The sequence below is a fragment of the Hyperolius riggenbachi genome, chromosome 1, assembly GCF_040937935.1.
Source record: "Hyperolius riggenbachi isolate aHypRig1 chromosome 1, aHypRig1.pri, whole genome shotgun sequence".
NCBI classification, from domain to species: Eukaryota; Metazoa; Chordata; class Amphibia; order Anura; family Hyperoliidae; genus Hyperolius; species Hyperolius riggenbachi.
The window spans coordinates 214,491,775-214,510,903 of NC_090646.1; the positions used below are offsets into that span (position 1 = coordinate 214,491,775).

The 19,129-nt window shown below is 42.5% G+C and overlaps 1 protein-coding gene across 1 annotated transcript in view; it reads right to left on the bottom strand.

Annotated features, from left to right (window-relative positions):
• The window catches only part of BLTP1 (bridge-like lipid transfer protein family member 1), a 399,009-nt gene that overhangs the window by 363,750 nt on the left and 16,130 nt on the right, over positions 1-19,129 (bottom strand). Inside the window, exons 2-3 of the mRNA XM_068280272.1 lie at positions 12,359-12,468; positions 10,423-10,539 (exon numbers count right to left, since the gene is read on the bottom strand). Of these exons, the coding sequence (XP_068136373.1) occupies positions 10,423-10,539; positions 12,359-12,446 (205 nt within the window). The 5' untranslated portion in view covers positions 12,447-12,468. The remainder of the gene's footprint in view (positions 1-10,422; positions 10,540-12,358; positions 12,469-19,129) is intronic.

Below are 19,129 nucleotides of genomic sequence, written 5' to 3' on the forward strand. Positions count from 1 at the left end.
CATTCTTGGTGATACTGCATATCATCAATAATCAGATTCTCTCTGCGTGCTGACACCAATCGTTACACTCCAGTTATCTATGCAAAAGAGCTTCTCAGACCCAACTTAGGTCAGCTACAGTGCTGTTTTCTGAAGCACTTATACATCAAAGAAACAGCGAAAGACAACTTCAGATAAGGTTTTACTGCATGGGAGTTCAAAGGGTAATTAGCTCTGCTCGGTTTCACAGTTTAAAATACAGTGAATGGTTTGTAATTACAAATATGACAGAATGATGCAATGTTATAAAAAAGGCTATATAACAAAATAAAAATTAGACTCTTTTCTTTGCTAATGTTCCATTACTTATTTGTACGTAGAAAGTACTTGTGGATCGCACACCTGTATTTGTGCTGGTGATGTGCCTGGACCAGAAGATAGGTAGCACTCCCGTCTCCAATTGCTTAGTAGAACGTAGAGTCCAGCACCATCAGTTGTATTAATGCTCTTTATTATAAAAGACACATTGACAAAAGAAGCAACGTTTCGGAGGGGACCCCCTCCTTTCTCAAGCCAAAGTCAGTGTCTGAACATATGCTCTAAATCACACATTTATATACACATACAGACATGGAGATAACCAATCACATTTGATGTCTGCCTGTGGCGACCAATCACTTACCACCACCTTGGGCGGACTTGATAGAGAACTGTGTCTTTCATATTCAAATGTGAGCAGACGCTCACCAGCCTGTGATGCGCAGGAATGGGGGAGGAGAGTGCCGGACGCACTAGGCTCGTCTCCACACAACGCCGACCACTCAGCCCAGAGGAGCTGGAGAACGTCATCAGGTCACGCCTCTTGACGAGGCGGACCTGATGGGAAACCTCCGTGGCTGCGAGCGCGCGGCGTAGCCGCCGCCCCCTGTGGTGTCAGCGTCACCAAGTCACATGGTCGGAATGTAAACAGACCGGCCTCGTGCTTGAAGTGGGACGTAACACACAGCGCTGACCACCACGCCCCCCTCCCTCCGCGCAACACGCTGGAAAACATAAACAAAGAGACCTCATTACAGTCAATCAGTGTAACAACAGCGAAAGCCATCAATCTGTAAGCTTCATGGTACTATTATCATGGAAAAATGATTGAGTTGGTAAATATAGCTAATAACCATGAGACAACGTAGCAATAACAAATATGGAAATAAACAATATTCAGAGGAGCAATTAAAGGAACGGTTGCATGTCATATTCTCTATTTAGCCCCCTTGGTTCTAACGTATCTAATCTGCGGATCCATACAGCCTCTCTATAAAGGAGTTTGGTTAGCCTATTACCTCCTCTTCTAGAAATAGGTACCTGTTCTAATATTTGGAACCTAAGCTGACTTACTGTATGCCCTGCTTGCGTGAAATGTGCCGATACTGCTAGCTCACAATTTTTATTCCTAATAGTACTTCTATGGGAAGCTAGTCTAGCTTTCACGGGTTGTGTGGTTTGGCCAATGTAAAGAAGTCCACACGGACACTTGAGGGCATAGACTACATATCTTGAGTTACAGTCATAATGACCAAAAATCTTATAGGTGGTGCCCAACCGGGGATGTCTAATTACTGGACCTCTGATAACACTGTTGCAATTCACACAATTTAAACAAGGGTAAGTACCAAAAGGGCGACTGGAGGGATTGGGTTGTGGACAGCCTGAACCGAAATCTGCCCTCACTAATTTATCTCTAAGTGTAGGGGCACGTTTGTATGACATTAATGGCAAATTTTGGAACTCAACAACATTAGGTAAACCCTCTTTTAAAATGTTCCAGTTGCGGCGAATGACCTCTGCAATTCTGGAACTATGGATGTTAAATTGAGAAACAAATAGAATCCTTTTATTGTGTCCTCTCCTACGATTGGCATTATCTGATCTGCCTTCCTCTAATTTGTGTCTAGCCTTACTCAGCAGGTGCTTAGGATATTTTCTCTGAATGAACCTATTTTCAATCTCATCCAATCTCTGTTGTTTCAAAAGTGGATCATCCACTATACGATTAACACGCTGGAACTGACTATTGGGAATTGAAGTTAATGTGGCAGGGGGATGGAAACTCCCGTAACACAGTGTGGAATTAACGTCAGTGGGCTTTGTGTATAAGTCTGTGCTCAGCCCTTTATCTGACAACCTAACCACCGTGTCAAGGAAGCTAACCTCACCCCTGTCACAATGTATGGTCAATTTGATAGCTGGACACTTTTCATGTACTTGTTGAATAAATTCCACTAGGCTCGAATGTGGCCCCGCCCATATGCAAAAAACATCATCGATATATCTGTACCAACACTGGGCAAAAGAAGTAAATAAAGTGTTACTGTAAATAAACGATTCCTCATATAGATTCATAAAGATGTTTGCATAGGATGGGGCCACATTCGAGCCCATAGCTGTGCCCCTAATCTGTAAATAAAATTGGTCCTCAAATAGAAAAAAATTGCAAGTTAACACTAGTTTCAATAGGCTACAAAGAAACCTAATCTGACCCATATCAAAATCAGATGCGCACATCAAGATATGTTCAACAGCCTCTACACCCCCATCATGTGGGATGGAGGTGTAGAGGCTTTCAACATCAAGTGTAACCAACAGTGCCCCCTCTGGAATAGGGGGAAGTCTACGAATAGTTTCCAAAAACATGGTGGTGTCCCTTAAATACGATTTCCCCGCAACCACATATGGTCTCAACATAACGTCCAGGTATTTGGCTAAAGGGGAGAAAATGGAGTCTATGCCCGCCACTATAGGACGCCCAGGAGGGGCTTGTCTATTCTTGTGTATTTTGGGACATATGTAAAACACTGGAACCACCGGATCCTTTTGTATTAGGTATTCAAACAATTTATCATCAATGATGTTATCCAATCGAGCTTGTTGTAAAAAATCCAGGATTTTCTTCTGAAAGGCCGGCATAGGATTCGAAGCCAACTTAACATAGGTGGAAGTATCCGATAATAGACGATAAATTTCATTCCTATAGTACTGGGTGTCCATAATCACCACCGCTCCTCCCTTATCTGCCTGTTTAATTGTAATGGATTTATTATTAGCCAGTTCACTAATGGCCACACGCTCTTCCGGGGTCAAATTATGTTGTATATGAAAATCTCCATATGGATGAAATCTATTGACTATATTGTCCACTTGCTCTTTAACTCTAGTGACAAAGTTCTCTATTATCTGGCATGTGGGAGGAGAAAATTGACTCTTATTCCTTAAAGTAGTATCCCTCAAGGATAAACAGTTGTCTTCCATCGGTCTAGGGGGGAACCAACACTCACGTGGGACACTAAAATAATATTTAAGCCTTATTGTGCGAAAAAATCTAGATAAATCAATATCCAGATCAACTAATTGAGGCCAATGAGTAGGGGCAAATGAAAGACCCTTTTCCAGTAGCGACTGCTGAGCAATAGATAGGGACACAGAGGAGATGTTGACAACTATTGACTTATTTACTTCACATTGGACTTCTGAGATCTCATTTGTCTGGGCTTCTGTCTTAGACGTTCTTTTATGTTTCCTCCCGCCCCTGCGCTTTCTTCGGCGCTTGACGGGTTGCCCGAGGATGAATGGGAAGAAGGCTGTGGATCTGTCGAGTCCCCCCGTTGTCCACGTTCATACGGTTTTGGACGTGCCTCTCGTCTAACCAAACTCCTTTATAGAGAGGCTGTATGGATCCGCAGATTAGATACGTTAGAACCAAGGGGGCTAAATAGAGAATATGACATGCAACCGTTCCTTTAATTGCTCCTCTGAATATTGTTTATTTCCATATTTGTTATTGCTACGTTGTCTCATGGTTATTAGCTATATTTACCAACTCAATCATTTTTCCATGATAATAGTACCATGAAGCTTACAGATTGATGGCTTTCGCTGTTGTTACACTGATTGACTGTAATGAGGTCTCTTTGTTTATGTTTTCCAGCGTGTTGCGCGGAGGGAGGGGGGCGTGGTGGTCAGCGCTGTGTGTTACGTCCCACTTCAAGCACGAGGCCGGTCTGTTTACATTCCGACCATGTGACTTGGTGACGCTGACACCACAGGGGGCGGCGGCTACGCCGCGCGCTCGCAGCCACGGAGGTTTCCCATCAGGTCCGCCTCGTCAAGAGGCGTGACCTGATGACGTTCTCCAGCTCCTCTGGGCTGAGTGGTCGGCGTTGTGTGGAGACGAGCCTAGTGCGTCCGGCACTCTCCTCCCCCATTCCTGCGCATCACAGGCTGGTGAGCGTCTGCTCACATTTGAATATGAAAGACACAGTTCTCTATCAAGTCCGCCCAAGGTGGTGGTAAGTGATTGGTCGCCACAGGCAGACATCAAATGTGATTGGTTATCTCCATGTCTGTATGTGTATATAAATGTGTGATTTAGAGCATATGTTCAGACACTGACTTTGGCTTGAGAAAGGAGGGGGTCCCCTCCGAAACGTTGCTTCTTTTGTCAATGTGTCTTTTATAATAAAGAGCATTAATACAACTGATGGTGCTGGACTCTACGTTCTACTAAGCAATTGGAGACGGGAGTGCTACCTATCTTCTGGTCCAGGCACATCACCAGCACAAATACAGGTGTGCGATCCACAAGTACTTTCTACGTCTGACATAGCATCAGATCTGCACCCTGCTATCATGGAGACTGCAGACCTCAACAAGCTGGTTTTCTCCTTTTCATCGGAGGACACTGACAGGATTATGTCACAGGTTACAACTGAAGTAGCGTTCCTTAATACCGTGGATGACAAAGCTATACGAAAACAGTTGGAAAAGTTGTCTAAATTGAGAGTCTCCCTAGAATTACATGCCACCACTCTGGCCGAATATCGCAGAGTGGGCAGGATTCCCAGGGGCATTAGATCGAATGTGAGCCCCTTGATGTTTCCCACTGATAATGATTTCTGCCACACCTGGACTATGATTTGGAATAAGGCGTCGTTTGACGCGATGTTGTTGACCATAGATCGCATCATGGTGGAACTTCCTAAGTTGGATGCACAGATCAGTGATTTGAAACAAAGATTATTCGATAATTCTAATTCTGATGATTATGCAAGATTTGCGGTGGAGTTGAGTACCATGGTACAGAATCACAAAAAGAGCATCGAAGTTATCAAAAGGGAGAAGTTCCAAAGAGACGCATCAGATTACCTTACTGGTTATGTCTACAGTTGGCAGAGACCTCATAATCGAAAAAGACGAGAGGCACGTCCAAAACCGTATGAACGTGGACAACGGGGGGACTCGACAGATCCACAGCCTTCTTCCCATTCATCCTCGGGCAACCCGTCAAGCGCCGAAGAAAGCGCAGGGGCGGGAGGAAACATAAAAGAACGTCTAAGACAGAAGCCCAGACAAATGAGATCTCAGAAGTCCAATGTGAAGTAAATAAGTCAATAGTTGTCAACATCTCCTCTGTGTCCCTATCTATTGCTCAGCAGTCGCTACTGGAAAAGGGTCTTTCATTTGCCCCTACTCATTGGCCTCAATTAGTTGATCTGGATATTGATTTATCTAGATTTTTTCGCACAATAAGGCTTAAATATTATTTTAGTGTCCCACGTGAGTGTTGGTTCCCCCCTAGACCGATGGAAGACAACTGTTTATCCTTGAGGGATACTACTTTAAGGAATAAGAGTCAATTTTCTCCTCCCACATGCCAGATAATAGAGAACTTTGTCACTAGAGTTAAAGAGCAAGTGGACAATATAGTCAATAGATTTCATCCATATGGAGATTTTCATATACAACATAATTTGACCCCGGAAGAGCGTGTGGCCATTAGTGAACTGGCTAATAATAAATCCATTACAATTAAACAGGCAGATAAGGGAGGAGCGGTGGTGATTATGGACACCCAGTACTATAGGAATGAAATTTATCGTCTATTATCGGATACTTCCACCTATGTTAAGTTGGCTTCGAATCCTATGCCGGCCTTTCAGAAGAAAATCCTGGATTTTTTACAACAAGCTCGATTGGATAACATCATTGATGATAAATTGTTTGAATACCTAATACAAAAGGATCCGGTGGTTCCAGTGTTTTACATATGTCCCAAAATACACAAGAATAGACAAGCCCCTCCTGGGCGTCCTATAGTGGCGGGCATAGACTCCATTTTCTCCCCTTTAGCCAAATACCTGGACGTTATGTTGAGACCATATGTGGTTGCGGGGAAATCGTATTTAAGGGACACCACCATGTTTTTGGAAACTATTCGTAGACTTCCCCCTATTCCAGAGGGGGCACTGTTGGTTACACTTGATGTTGAAAGCCTCTACACCTCCATCCCACATGATGGGGGTGTAGAGGCTGTTGAACATATCTTGATGTGCGCATCTGATTTTGATATGGGTCAGATTAGGTTTCTTTGTAGCCTATTGAAACTAGTGTTAACTTGCAATTTTTTTCTATTTGAGGACCAATTTTATTTACAGATTAGGGGCACAGCTATGGGCTCGAATGTGGCCCCATCCTATGCAAACATCTTTATGAATCTATATGAGGAATCGTTTATTTACAGTAACACTTTATTTACTTCTTTTGCCCAGTGTTGGTACAGATATATCGATGATGTTTTTTGCATATGGGCGGGGCCACATTCGAGCCTAGTGGAATTTATTCAACAAGTACATGAAAAGTGTCCAGCTATCAAATTGACCATACATTGTGACAGGGGTGAGGTTAGCTTCCTTGACACGGTGGTTAGGTTGTCAGATAAAGGGCTGAGCACAGACTTATACACAAAGCCCACTGACGTTAATTCCACACTGTGTTACGGGAGTTTCCATCCCCCTGCCACATTAACTTCAATTCCCAATAGTCAGTTCCAGCGTGTTAATCGTATAGTGGATGATCCACTTTTGAAACAACAGAGATTGGATGAGATTGAAAATAGGTTCATTCAGAGAAAATATCCTAAGCACCTGCTGAGTAAGGCTAGACACAAATTAGAGGAAGGCAGATCAGATAATGCCAATCGTAGGAGAGGACACAATAAAAGGATTCCATTTGTTTCTCAATTTAACATCCATAGTTCCAGAATTGCAGAGGTCATTCGCCGCAACTGGAACATTTTAAAAGAGGGTTTACCTAATGTTGTTGAGTTCCAAAATTTGCCATTAATGTCATACAAACGTGCCCCTACACTTAGAGATAAATTAGTGAGGGCAGATTTCGGTTCAGGCTGTCCACAACCCAATCCCTCCAGTCGCCCTTTTGGTACTTACCCTTGTTTAAAGGGATACTGTAGGGGGGTCGGGGGAAAATGAGCTGAACTTACCCGGGGCTTCTAATGGTCCCCCGCAGACATCCTGTACCCGCGCAGCCGCTCACCGATCCTCCGGCCCCGCCTCCGGTTCACTTCTGGAATTTCAGACTTTAAAGTCAGAAAACCACTGCGCCTGCGTTGCCGTGTCCTCGATCCCACTGATGTCATCAAGAGCGCACAGCGCAGGCCCAGTATGGTCTGTGTCTGCGCAGTACACTCCTGGTGACATCAGCGGGAGCGAGGACACGGCAACGCAGGCGCAGTGGTTTTCTGACTTTAAAGTCAGAAATTCCAGAAGTGAACTGGAGGCGGGGCCGGAGCATCGGTGAGTGGCTGCGCCAACACAGGATGTCTGCGGGGGACCATTAGAAGCCCCGGGTAAGTTCAGCTCATTTTCCCCCGACCCCCCTACAGTATCCCTTTAAATTGTGTGAATTGCAACAGTGTTATCAGAGGTCCAGTAATTAGACATCCCCGGTTGGGCACCACCTATAAGATTTTTGGTCATTATGACTGTAACTCAAGATATGTAGTCTATGCCCTCAAGTGTCCGTGTGGACTTCTTTACATTGGCCAAACCACACAACCCGTGAAAGCTAGACTAGCTTCCCATAGAAGTACTATTAGGAATAAAAATTGTGAGCTAGCAGTATCGGCACATTTCACGCAAGCAGGGCATACAGTAAGTCAGCTTAGGTTCCAAATATTAGAACAGGTACCTATTTCTAGAAGAGGAGGTAATAGGCTAACCAAACTCCTTTATAGAGAGGCTGTATGGATCCGCAGATTAGATACGTTAGAACCAAGGGGGCTAAATAGAGAATATGACATGCAACCGTTCCTTTAATTGCTCCTCTGAATATTGTTTATTTCCATATTTGTTATTGCTACGTTGTCTCATGGTTATTAGCTATATTTACCAACTCAATCATTTTTCCATGATAATAGTACCATGAAGCTTACAGATTGATGGCTTTCGCTGTTGTTACACTGATTGACTGTAATGAGGTCTCTTTGTTTATGTTTTCCAGCGTGTTGCGCGGAGGGAGGGGGGCGTGGTGGTCAGCGCTGTGTGTTACGTCCCACTTCAAGCACGAGGCCGGTCTGTTTACATTCCGACCATGTGACTTGGTGACGCTGACACCACAGGGGGCGGCGGCTACGCCGCGCGCTCGCAGCCACGGAGGTTTCCCATCAGGTCCGCCTCGTCAAGAGGCGTGACCTGATGACGTTCTCCAGCTCCTCTGGGCTGAGTGGTCGGCGTTGTGTGGAGACGAGCCTAGTGCGTCCGGCACTCTCCTCCCCCATTCCTGCGCATCACAGGCTGGTGAGCGTCTGCTCACATTTGAATATGAAAGACACAGTTCTCTATCAAGTCCGCCCAAGGTGGTGGTAAGTGATTGGTCGCCACAGGCAGACATCAAATGTGATTGGTTATCTCCATGTCTGTATGTGTATATAAATGTGTGATTTAGAGCATATGTTCAGACACTGACTTTGGCTTGAGAAAGGAGGGGGTCCCCTCCGAAACGTTGCTTCTTTTGTCAATGTGTCTTTTATAATAAAGAGCATTAATACAACTGATGGTGCTGGACTCTACGTTCTACTAAGCAATTACTTATTTGTACTACACATACAATTCATTATATCAGTGGCTGGATAGTGTACTGCAGTGGCTGGATAGTGTACTGGTTAAGGGCACTGCCTTTGACGTGGTAGGCCAGGGTTTGAATCCTGGCTAGGGTCAATACCTATTCAGTAGGGAGTTCAAGGCAAGACTCCCCTAACACTGCAGGGTGGCCTCCTGAGCGCGTCCCAGTGACTGCAGCTCTTGAGCGCTTTGAGTCTGACAGGAGAAAGCACTATATAAATGTTTGATTATTATTATATCACTTTTTTTTCGCTTCAGTGTCACTTTAAATTGTTTGTGGCACACTGTACACAGTTTCAGTGTTTGAAAACACATTTCAAAGCTGCAATTTAATGTAATTGGATGCATTAAGGTGCCCTGAAGAGCATTGCGTAACATTTCTGCTGTGCACAAAGATATCAATTAAACGTTCACCGGCAAGTAATTTCATGGTGCCATATTGCACCTGCACATAAGTACATTGCAAAGTGTGTCTAGAGACGCTTGTGAAAACATGCAACAGCAAACAAAATCATACAAAATACAACACAAAAATCACAAAAATGTTTCAGAACTCTGTGCATGGAAACTTGTATGGAAGTCAGCAAATCATTTGTATAAGTGAAAAATACTTGTGTGAATCAGTAGTGGTTGCTTTTGTAGGGCATTGCTGTTAAAACATTTTTTGTTCAGTGGCCATATGTGATGAAAATACACATTAGCTTTGATGAGCTAAATCTAGGCAATATCTTTTCAGCCCCAACCATACAAAAAAATTGTACCAAAAATAAATAGAGAAACAAGTAATACGAAACTGTAGTTAATCCAGGCAACATTATTTGAGAGTGTTTTTTTGCATGCTGGATGGTGCAAAGGTACTGTACTTTAAAGGTACTGGTGCAGCACTGCCCTGCAAGTCTGAAAAACTCCTCCAGGAAATAAACACATACATAAAAAGATTAAATATATATTTTTTACACAACAAAAGAGATCTTCCTAGTCCACCTCAAAAGTATAGTCAAACTGTTTCCCTTGTTTAAACAGATTAGCCATAGCATGGGAACTTCTGGAGTTTGAAACAAAGGGGTTTGTTGACACTTTACTGACAGTTTTCTTTGATCACTAATTGCAGTAAATAAAAACTGAGCAAACGTTGCAAAGACAAGCAGAATTCAGTGACTATAAGCAGAGTAGAGATCATTTTCCTTACAGCTGAATAAACTAGACAGAACACTGGCAATTTGCTTTTGCCAACCCTTTGAACACAACAAGCTGGAAATGGAGATGTCTGAAGAATAGTACATCACAAAGACAAAGTAAAGGCATGCAGACAATTTTGTTTCAGATGTGAACATCCAAATAATTTTTATTAAGAAAACACACAGTGTCCAAGTACTTGCCGAATAACATACTTGCTGAATAATAGAGTAAACTGGTCTAGTTGGCTCAAATGATACAATCTGCTGCTACATTGTGTTGGAACAGGAGTACTTACCAATGTGTATGTATCCATGTTTGTACAATCGGTTTAGTACCAAAGTTAAAATGAGTCCTATGTTCCGGGAATTATAATAAGTTAAATAAATAATCCATCCACAAGATAAGATAGTAGCTGCAAAAGAAAAATAAACAAATAGTAAAAAGATTAAAAAAAAACACAACAGTTGTTAAACAGATAATATAACTGAACATGAAAAAAAAAATCGGGATGGTAGCTTATTGATGTGCACAACTGTGACAGGCCTGTGTATAGAAGTATTTTGTGTCTTTATAAATTTATAATGAAGCATTATTAACACTTTTCTAGACAGAGGAGACACACTGGGAATTTCCCAGGCCTGTCGTCACTGGAGAAAATAAAAGTGTGATCCTACAGATCTTGCCAGGATTTAAAAAAAATAGGAAAGATTAATAATTATGATGAGCCAATAAAGGTTTTGCTGAAGAACAATCTCAATATGTTAGAGATAGAAAGTTTTGCAGAAGACGAGGCTGAAAACAACTACCCCAGAAAATTGTTGATATTCTAGCAATATGGCAAACGTGTCACAATACAGAGCTAGGGTACATACACACTTTCGGATTTCCCTTTAGGATGCTTTGCATGTTTCTATAAATGGGAATTACAATGCAAAACAAAAATGACTGATTTAAAGGGTAAACACAGCCCCAAGGTAAATATGCACTACGTAGTACATGTCTATGTTAGACTATTTGTGCTAGAATGATAGTTGTTGGCAAGAGCTCACAAACTGATCAGCCAACAATCCATCCATACAATAGCATAACTTTACATAGTAGACACATGTAACACTTTTTAATATAAGAAAGAATATAGTATTAAAGCTGGCCATACTCTTACAGATTTCCACCAAATGTTCCAACACAATTGATTCCTTTCGGGAAATAATTGATTCAAAAGGAATCGAATCCTTCCATACACTGCATTTCAGTTTAAGGACAGGGCCACCAGAGCGTTTTTTTGAGTGTTTAGGAAGCGCTTTCAATCGCTAGCGATTTCCCTAAACGCTCTGCCAATTTAAATGGATGGGACAGATTTCACTAGAGTGATTGCAATCACAGGACATGCAGCATTTCCATTCTAACAAATTGTATAGGAGCAGGGAAATCGCTCCCAAAACACTATCACAAACTGCTAATGATTGCGATAGCGCTTTCTAGTGGGTTCCAGGCCTCCAATGGTTTCCAGCAGGGAAACTATTGAAAATTGATAGAACTGCAGAGTTGCACTGCTCGATGCAGTGCAAAGCTATTGGCCATTGATCTGCCAATGCTCTTGACCTGCCCCCGATTTTATTTAAAAGGTTTCATTCTGTCCAATCGATACTTTCAATCGATTTTTAGTCAAAAAAAAATCAATCGATCTGAAATTTTGGGGTATCGATTCCCAGCAGATGAATCGAATCTGCAAGGAAACAATTTAGAAAATCGATGTGTGTATGGCCACCTTTAGAGAACGAGATACAGACATAGAATAGATAAAAACAATTAAAGAGTTGAAATAAAAAACAAATATGCTCGCGTCATCCTGCTTCCTAATGCAGCCTTATATAATGCATAATACACATAATGCTGCCTTATTTTTCCTACAGTGCTCCCACCTAACCACTAACCATACAACAGAGGTTGTGAAGGGCGTGAGTGCACGACAATGGCAAACAGTTGAAATCTTCGTCCTGTTAAAGCCACACAGCCACCGGCAGGAAGTAGAGTCCAAGTACGTCGGTTTGGAATAGGTTAATGTAAAATATTTATGTTCTGCTGTGAGTCGCTATGGATCCCCTTTAAGGTGCTTATACACAACCAATGCTCGGGTTTTGATCCCTCGAACATCAGTTTGAGAGCCGAGTGCTGTACAAAATCAGTCTTGACTAAATAATGAGAAAGTAGCTAGCAAAAACAGAACTCACCAACAAGTAACCATACAACATTGGAGTTGTGTTCAGTGAGATATCCTTCAAGCTCAGTAATACTTGGGACAATGCTGTCGTTATCCATTGCGAGTTGTCCGATTTACTGCCTACAAGAAAGGAAAAACATTAAAATGCTATTTGTCTAATAAATAGCCTCTATTACCAACATTTGCTCAATGTAACAAACCTAATTTTCCATTACATTACCAGAATAAATACAAAACTACCACAGCTATGTCATAATTAAAGGGACCGCTATAGCGAAAAAAGTAAGCAGTTCAAATATGACAAAACAACAGGTTTCGGACCATAGGAGATAGAGTTATCTCTCAGTCAGCCCACAAACTCGCACATTTTTCAGTCTTCCCCAACTGTACACATTTTTCTTAGTTATGCTTCAAACTGTAATGTGAGGGAGCTGACATGGAAAGTACAAAGGATAACATAGCAAAAGTCACAACAGAGAGAAAAGAAATGAAGATATTCTTAAAAGGAACTTGAAGTGAGAGGGAAATGGAGGCTGCCATCCTAATTTCCTCATAAACAATACCAGTTGCCTGGCTGTTATGCTGAGGTTTTGAGTCACACATCTGCAGAGCATCAGCACAGAAGTAAGGCAACTGGCATTGTGTATTACAGAAATAAAATGACAGCCTCCATATTCCTCTCTCTTCAGGGTTCCCTACCTGCCATCTGTGGAGCCACTGCAACCAAGCCATGTGAGAAGATCTGTCCTATCATGCAGTCACAATGCACAGGGTGCAAAGCATTCAGTGATTTTCTAGGTTATTAAAGTCCAACCACCCTACTCACATGTGTGAATGAAAATCTGTCTCATTTTCTAAGCTCCCAGCATAAGATTTTTCCATTTCTTAGATGTGTTTGATTTTTTTCAGAAATAGTGAAGCTTCAAGGCGATTTCCATAATTCATGTATACTAGTTTGACTGCTGTGAAGAGATGACTAGCAAGGAATTGCTACTTGTAGGTTGATTATAAGCATAGAGGCATGCTGTATATGTGAGGGGAAAATGGAAGGGCCACTGCTTCCCCTGTAAAAGGTATTTCAACTTCTCTTTGTAAAAAATGTCAGTTGACTGGCTGTCAGGCTGATCTTTTGTTTTTTGCAGTTTTGGAGTAACATACCTAGAAAAAGCATCAGTGGAGGCAACGTTGAGTTTAAAGCGGATCTGAACTCAGAATTTATCTCTGCTCTAAAAGATACGCAACTGCATTGTAACCTTTAAAGAAAAAAAATTCTGTTAAGGCTGATAAAATGACTGCAATACATCTGCAGTGTGTCTACTTTCTGCTGTCATGGAAGCAGAGATATTGTTAACATATTGTTAACATCCTGTGCTTTCAAATAAGCTTATCTGCCATGGCAGTCAACTGACACAGGGGAGAGATCAAATTACAATTACAATTACTTGTGATTAGACACAGATGAGGGGCATTCAGACTGGCTAAACTCTCTAAATACATGCAGGGCGCATTTCTCTGTTTTCCTTCTGTCCTGTGCAAGAGTTCATCAGGGCTGTGGAGTCAGAGCTGGAGTTGGAGTTGAGGAGCCAGAGCAGTTTTGGGTACCTGGAGTCGGAGTCAGTGGATTCATAAACTGAAGAGTCGGATGATTTCTTACCAAATCCACAGTCCTGGTAAGTATTAGACTAAGGAGTCGGAGTCAAGGAGTCGGAGCCATTTTGGGTACCTGGAGTTGGAGTTGGATGATTTTTGGGCCGACTCCACAGCCCTGGAGTTCATGCCTACTTTAATTAAAGTGAACCTCCAGACTAAAAATCTACTCGGCAGCACTGAATAGGCTTGGTGTTTCTTTAACAGGTTCACAGCATCAGAACCTTGTTTTTCATACCCAAGCCTAATTTTTACCTGCTTAGAAGCTAAGCTCTGCCCCATCAAAGTAAACTGCCCAGGCATTTTTTCCCCTTATGCTGTGCAAAGCATTATGGGATTTCTGATATTATTTATTGTATTTATAAAGCGCCAACATATTATGCAGCGCTGGACATTAGTTTAGGTTACAGACAATATTTAGGGGTGACATACAGCAATAAGACAATACAGGAATACAAGAAAAAACAGATCACGCAGCACAGTATGAGTACAAGGTAATGAGCATGGAGATAAGGCAAGTTGAGTTCACTCAAATGCATAGCATGGGTGCACAGTAAGTAATGCAGGTGCATGATCAGGTAAGACACAAAAGGAGGAGGACCCTGCCCGAAAGCTTACAATCTAAAGGGAGAGGTAGGGACACGAAAGTTAGGGGGACCAGAGTTCAGCTGCAGGTTTAGAGCACTTGTGAGGGGTGGTAGGCCAGAGTGAAAAGGTGAGTTTTGATGGCCTTCTTGAAGATGTTGAAGGAGGGGGCTGCCCTAATGGGTGGAGGTAGGAAGCAGGGCTGTGGAGTCGGTCCAAAAATCCACCGACTCCGACTCCTCAGTTTAGGATTCCACTGACTCCGACTCCGACTCCACGACTCCGACTCCTCTAATTTGCATATTACAATTTTGTTGATTAAAAGTATGTAACATGAAATTCGTCTCTTAACTGCCAACGCTTAGGAATTTTACAAGACAACTGAAGTGAGAAGGATATGTAGACTACTATATTTATTCCCTTTAGACTAAAACTAGTCCTTGGTAAGAGTACTTGTAAAAGGTACAAACCGGAACAAAGAACATCTATCAGGCCCTAGGCAATGTAAGTGTGGGTACATGTAAGAATGATGTGCAGGTACTCTGCAGGGGAATGAGGAGATTGTAAACAGACAACACCTCTGTGTTCAATGTGCACAGCATTCTCAGTGGATTCCCTGCAGCTCTGTGGGGAGTGCATATGTAGAGTATAGTACTACTGTGTAACAAAGTAAACCTGAGACAGATGAAATTAAAGTTTTATACATACCTGGGGCTTCCTCCAGCCGCCTTCAGGATAATCAGTCCCTCGTTGTCCTCCTCCACCACCTGGATCTTCTGCTATGAGTCCAGGTACTTGAGCCAGTCAGGCGTAGTGCGCATGCACACACTCCGCCGCCAGGAGCATACTACACCTGTGCAGCACTATTGCGCAGGTGCAGAATGTTCCTGGCTGTGGGAGCGGCATGCGGCCGGACAGCGCTGACTGGCTGAATTACCAGGACTCATAGCAGAAGATCCGGGTGGTGGAGGACAGTGAGGGACTGATTAGCCTGAAGGGGGCTGAAGGAAGCCCCAGGTATGTATAAAAGTTTACTTTTCATCCGTCTCAGTTACCCTTTAATTTGTAGTCACCAAACCAAATTTTAATAACATATCAAATTATTTTATTTCATCAGCAAAGGGAGTGCATACATTTGTATAAATCAGCATCAATGCAGAATTATTTCCATCTCGTTGACCATCTCTATTAGTGACACAGCTACACATCAGGCTTTATTCTTACAACATAGATGTTATTTAGTATATATGTTACGGCCAGAACCCGAAGTGTGGCCACTTCTAGTTCTGGCCGGCCACTTCGGGTTCTGGCCGGCCAATATGCGAAGTGGCCGCAGCGCTGCGGCCAATGTGAGAAATGGAATGTTTACAGCCGTCTCGCCGCGGCCAAATTGATAACAAACATGCTTAATTTAATGAAATGTAGCCGGCGGCAATGTCATAGAATAGATGAAGCCGCCGGCTTTCGCGCACTGCCTCTCCCCGATCCCCCCTCCCTCCTCTCGCCGCCTCCCATTACAATACGTAGCAGCCGGGCGGGGACATGCAGCCGGAGAGTCGTTCGTCGCAGCAGGGGCAGCAGAGCGGGGGAGGCTGCAGACATCGCTTCTGCCAGCACCCGCTCTGCATTCCCCTGCCGCGACGAACGACTCTCCGGCTGCATGTCCCCGCCCGGCTGCTATGTATTGTAATGGGAGGCGGGGAGAGGAGGGAGGGGGGATCGGGGAGAGGCAGTGCGCGAAAGCCGGCGGCTTCATCTATGACATTGCCGCCGGCTACATTTCATTAAAATTAAGCAAGTTTGTCATCAATTTGGCCGCGGCGAGACGGCGTCAACAAAACATTTCTCACATTGGCCGCAGCGCTGCGGCCACTTCGCGCATTGGCCGGCCAGAACCCGAAGTGGCCGGCCAGAACTAGAAGTGGCCACACTTCGGGTTCTGGCCGTAACATATATAAGAGATTGCTGTGTACACATCATATATACAGTCACAATCAGATATGTATATCTGACCTTAAAAATACGGGGACTGCTTTATTGAAGCAGCACAAGTAACTAATTTTAATTGGTTTATTTCATTTTTGTATACTAAGCACAGCTATTACTGTATATATACTGTATATATACACATTATTTTTAATGCCTATTATCTGAGAAATAGAACATTTTATCATATTTTCTATTTTAATTACAGTTACAAATTCATTAGGAGTCGGAGTCAGTGCATTTTTTCCCGACTCCGACTCCAGGCACCCAAAATTGCCCGGCTCCACGACTCTGACTCCGACTCCACAGCCCTGGTAGGAAGTTCCATAGTGTTGGAGCAGCTCTTGAGAAGTCCTGGAGGCGTGCATGGGACTGGGTAATGCGGGGTGCGGTCAGGCGAAGTTCATTGAAGGAGCGGAGTGAGCGGCTAGGTGTGTACCTCTGAGTATAATCAGAAAAGTAGGTTGGACAGGTTTTGTGGACAGATTTGTAGGTCAGACACGGGCCCATATGCAATTCACTTTTTCACCTGAGTTTTCTCCTAGCTGATATTTTTAAACTTTTTAATTGCCTTTTAAGGCACCAGAATGCAAGAAGATACTCAAAATAATTTTGATAGTACTTTTTCACCTACTTTTGGGTACTTTTTTAGTTGAAAAGTGCTGGAAAGTTATTTTAAATCGAAGATGAAAATTTATCTTCTAGGAGAAAACTCAGTATCTTGAATCTGATTCACAGAGGGGAGCCGTCGTGATGGAGCGATGGGAGGAGTGGATAATTCTGGCTGCCGCATTCATGATGGACTGCAGCAGGGCTATTCGGGTTGTTCTCGTTGCCTAGCAGCTGGGAGGGGTGATCAGGACACAGGACAGTTGGAACTGTGTCTCATACTCCCTGTCACCTCCTTTCAACCAAAAAAGATGGCTGCCCCCATGAAATCACAAGCCTTTGCTGCCCCCATGAAATCACAAACCTTTGTCTGTTATTTTAGGGCTCTTTTCCACTATGAAATGTTATTGCGATTGTGATTACGATCGCAATCGTATTTGAATTTCCACCATGCGATTGAGATTGAGCTACTATACTCATAATAGTACAGCACAATTGCATCCAAAATGCGGCAGGATGACGATTGCGCTTGGACCAAAATCGCATCGCAATCGGATCGTACTAATGGAAATTGCTGCTGCAGTTTCCATTAGCTTAATGTACCTTGCAATTTGCGATGAGAATCAAATCGCAAATTGCAGGGTAGTGGAAAAAGGCCCTAAAACAGGGTGGGTAAGAGATTATATCACCTATCTATTTTAATTAACATAACTAATGTAACTTAATGGCAGTATGTTTGTTTAGGCTGAAATTTCTCTTTAACTTGTCTGCGCACTTGTTCTGGAATCTTGGTCCAGAAAGTATTAGGTCTGATTTACATAGATTTGTTTTTGTTTTTTTCTTTTTAACATCTGAGACCGTATACAGTACTTGCAATAATTCATTCAGGCTTTTTTACGTGTTCATAAGGCTTGACTTGACATTTGGATACCTGACACTTGGTCATGTTTGGCTGCGTTTGCAGCTTAACACAGTTCCCACATCTAGGTACCTGGAGTCAAAGTCATTAAAAATGACCCAACTCCTAATACATTTAAACTGTAATTTAAAAAAGGATAAAATGTTCTCTATTTCTCAGATAAGCATCATAATAAATAACTTGGAAATATAGTAACAACAGTGCTTAGTCTACCAAAATTTAAATATAAACCGATCAAAAAGCCAGTTACTTGCGCTGCTGCAAGAAGTTAAAAATTAGATATACCAATCTGGTATAGACTGTATATCTGGTGTGTACATAGGATTCTTTTATGTACTGTATAATAAATAACAGCTCTGCTGTAGTAAAACCGTGTGTGTAGTTGGGTCATTAGTGTGACGTCCAGCTGACCTATTATGAATACTGTCACTCTTGTATCATCTTAATATTTTATCTGAGCTGTAATATGTTAGAAAAGGGGATTATACTCCCCAAACTAACATTTCAGTACTAACTACTTTTAGCTACATAGAAAAAAACATTTGAAAGCAGTCTCAAACATTCCCTATGTATAAAAATGTGTACTTTTTACTGCAGAGAGCAGTTCAAGATAGCTTAACTTTGGCTAATGGCAAATGTAATAATTGCTAGCTAAATCTCTGAGGCATGTGCCTTCACTCCTGCTGAAGTGACTCAGCCTTTGCCAGGGCAATGTGTCTCTTCAGCAGATGGAGGGAAGAGGGTGAGGGAGGATGGAGCAGAATCTGCTTTTGCCAGTGAGACAAATATAAACTGTCTTGAACTGCTCTCTGCAGTGAAAGTATACATTTTTACACATAGGGAATGTTTGGGAATGCTTTCAAATGCTCTTTTATGTAGCCAAGAGTAGTTACTGAAATTTTAGTTTTTGGAGTATAATACCAATTTAAACAAGTACATTTGAATGCTAACATTACACGCAACTATTGTCAGCTCTAGGAATAACTACACGATTTTAAGCTAAGTTTTCTCCTGAAATCAATACGTTTGATAGAT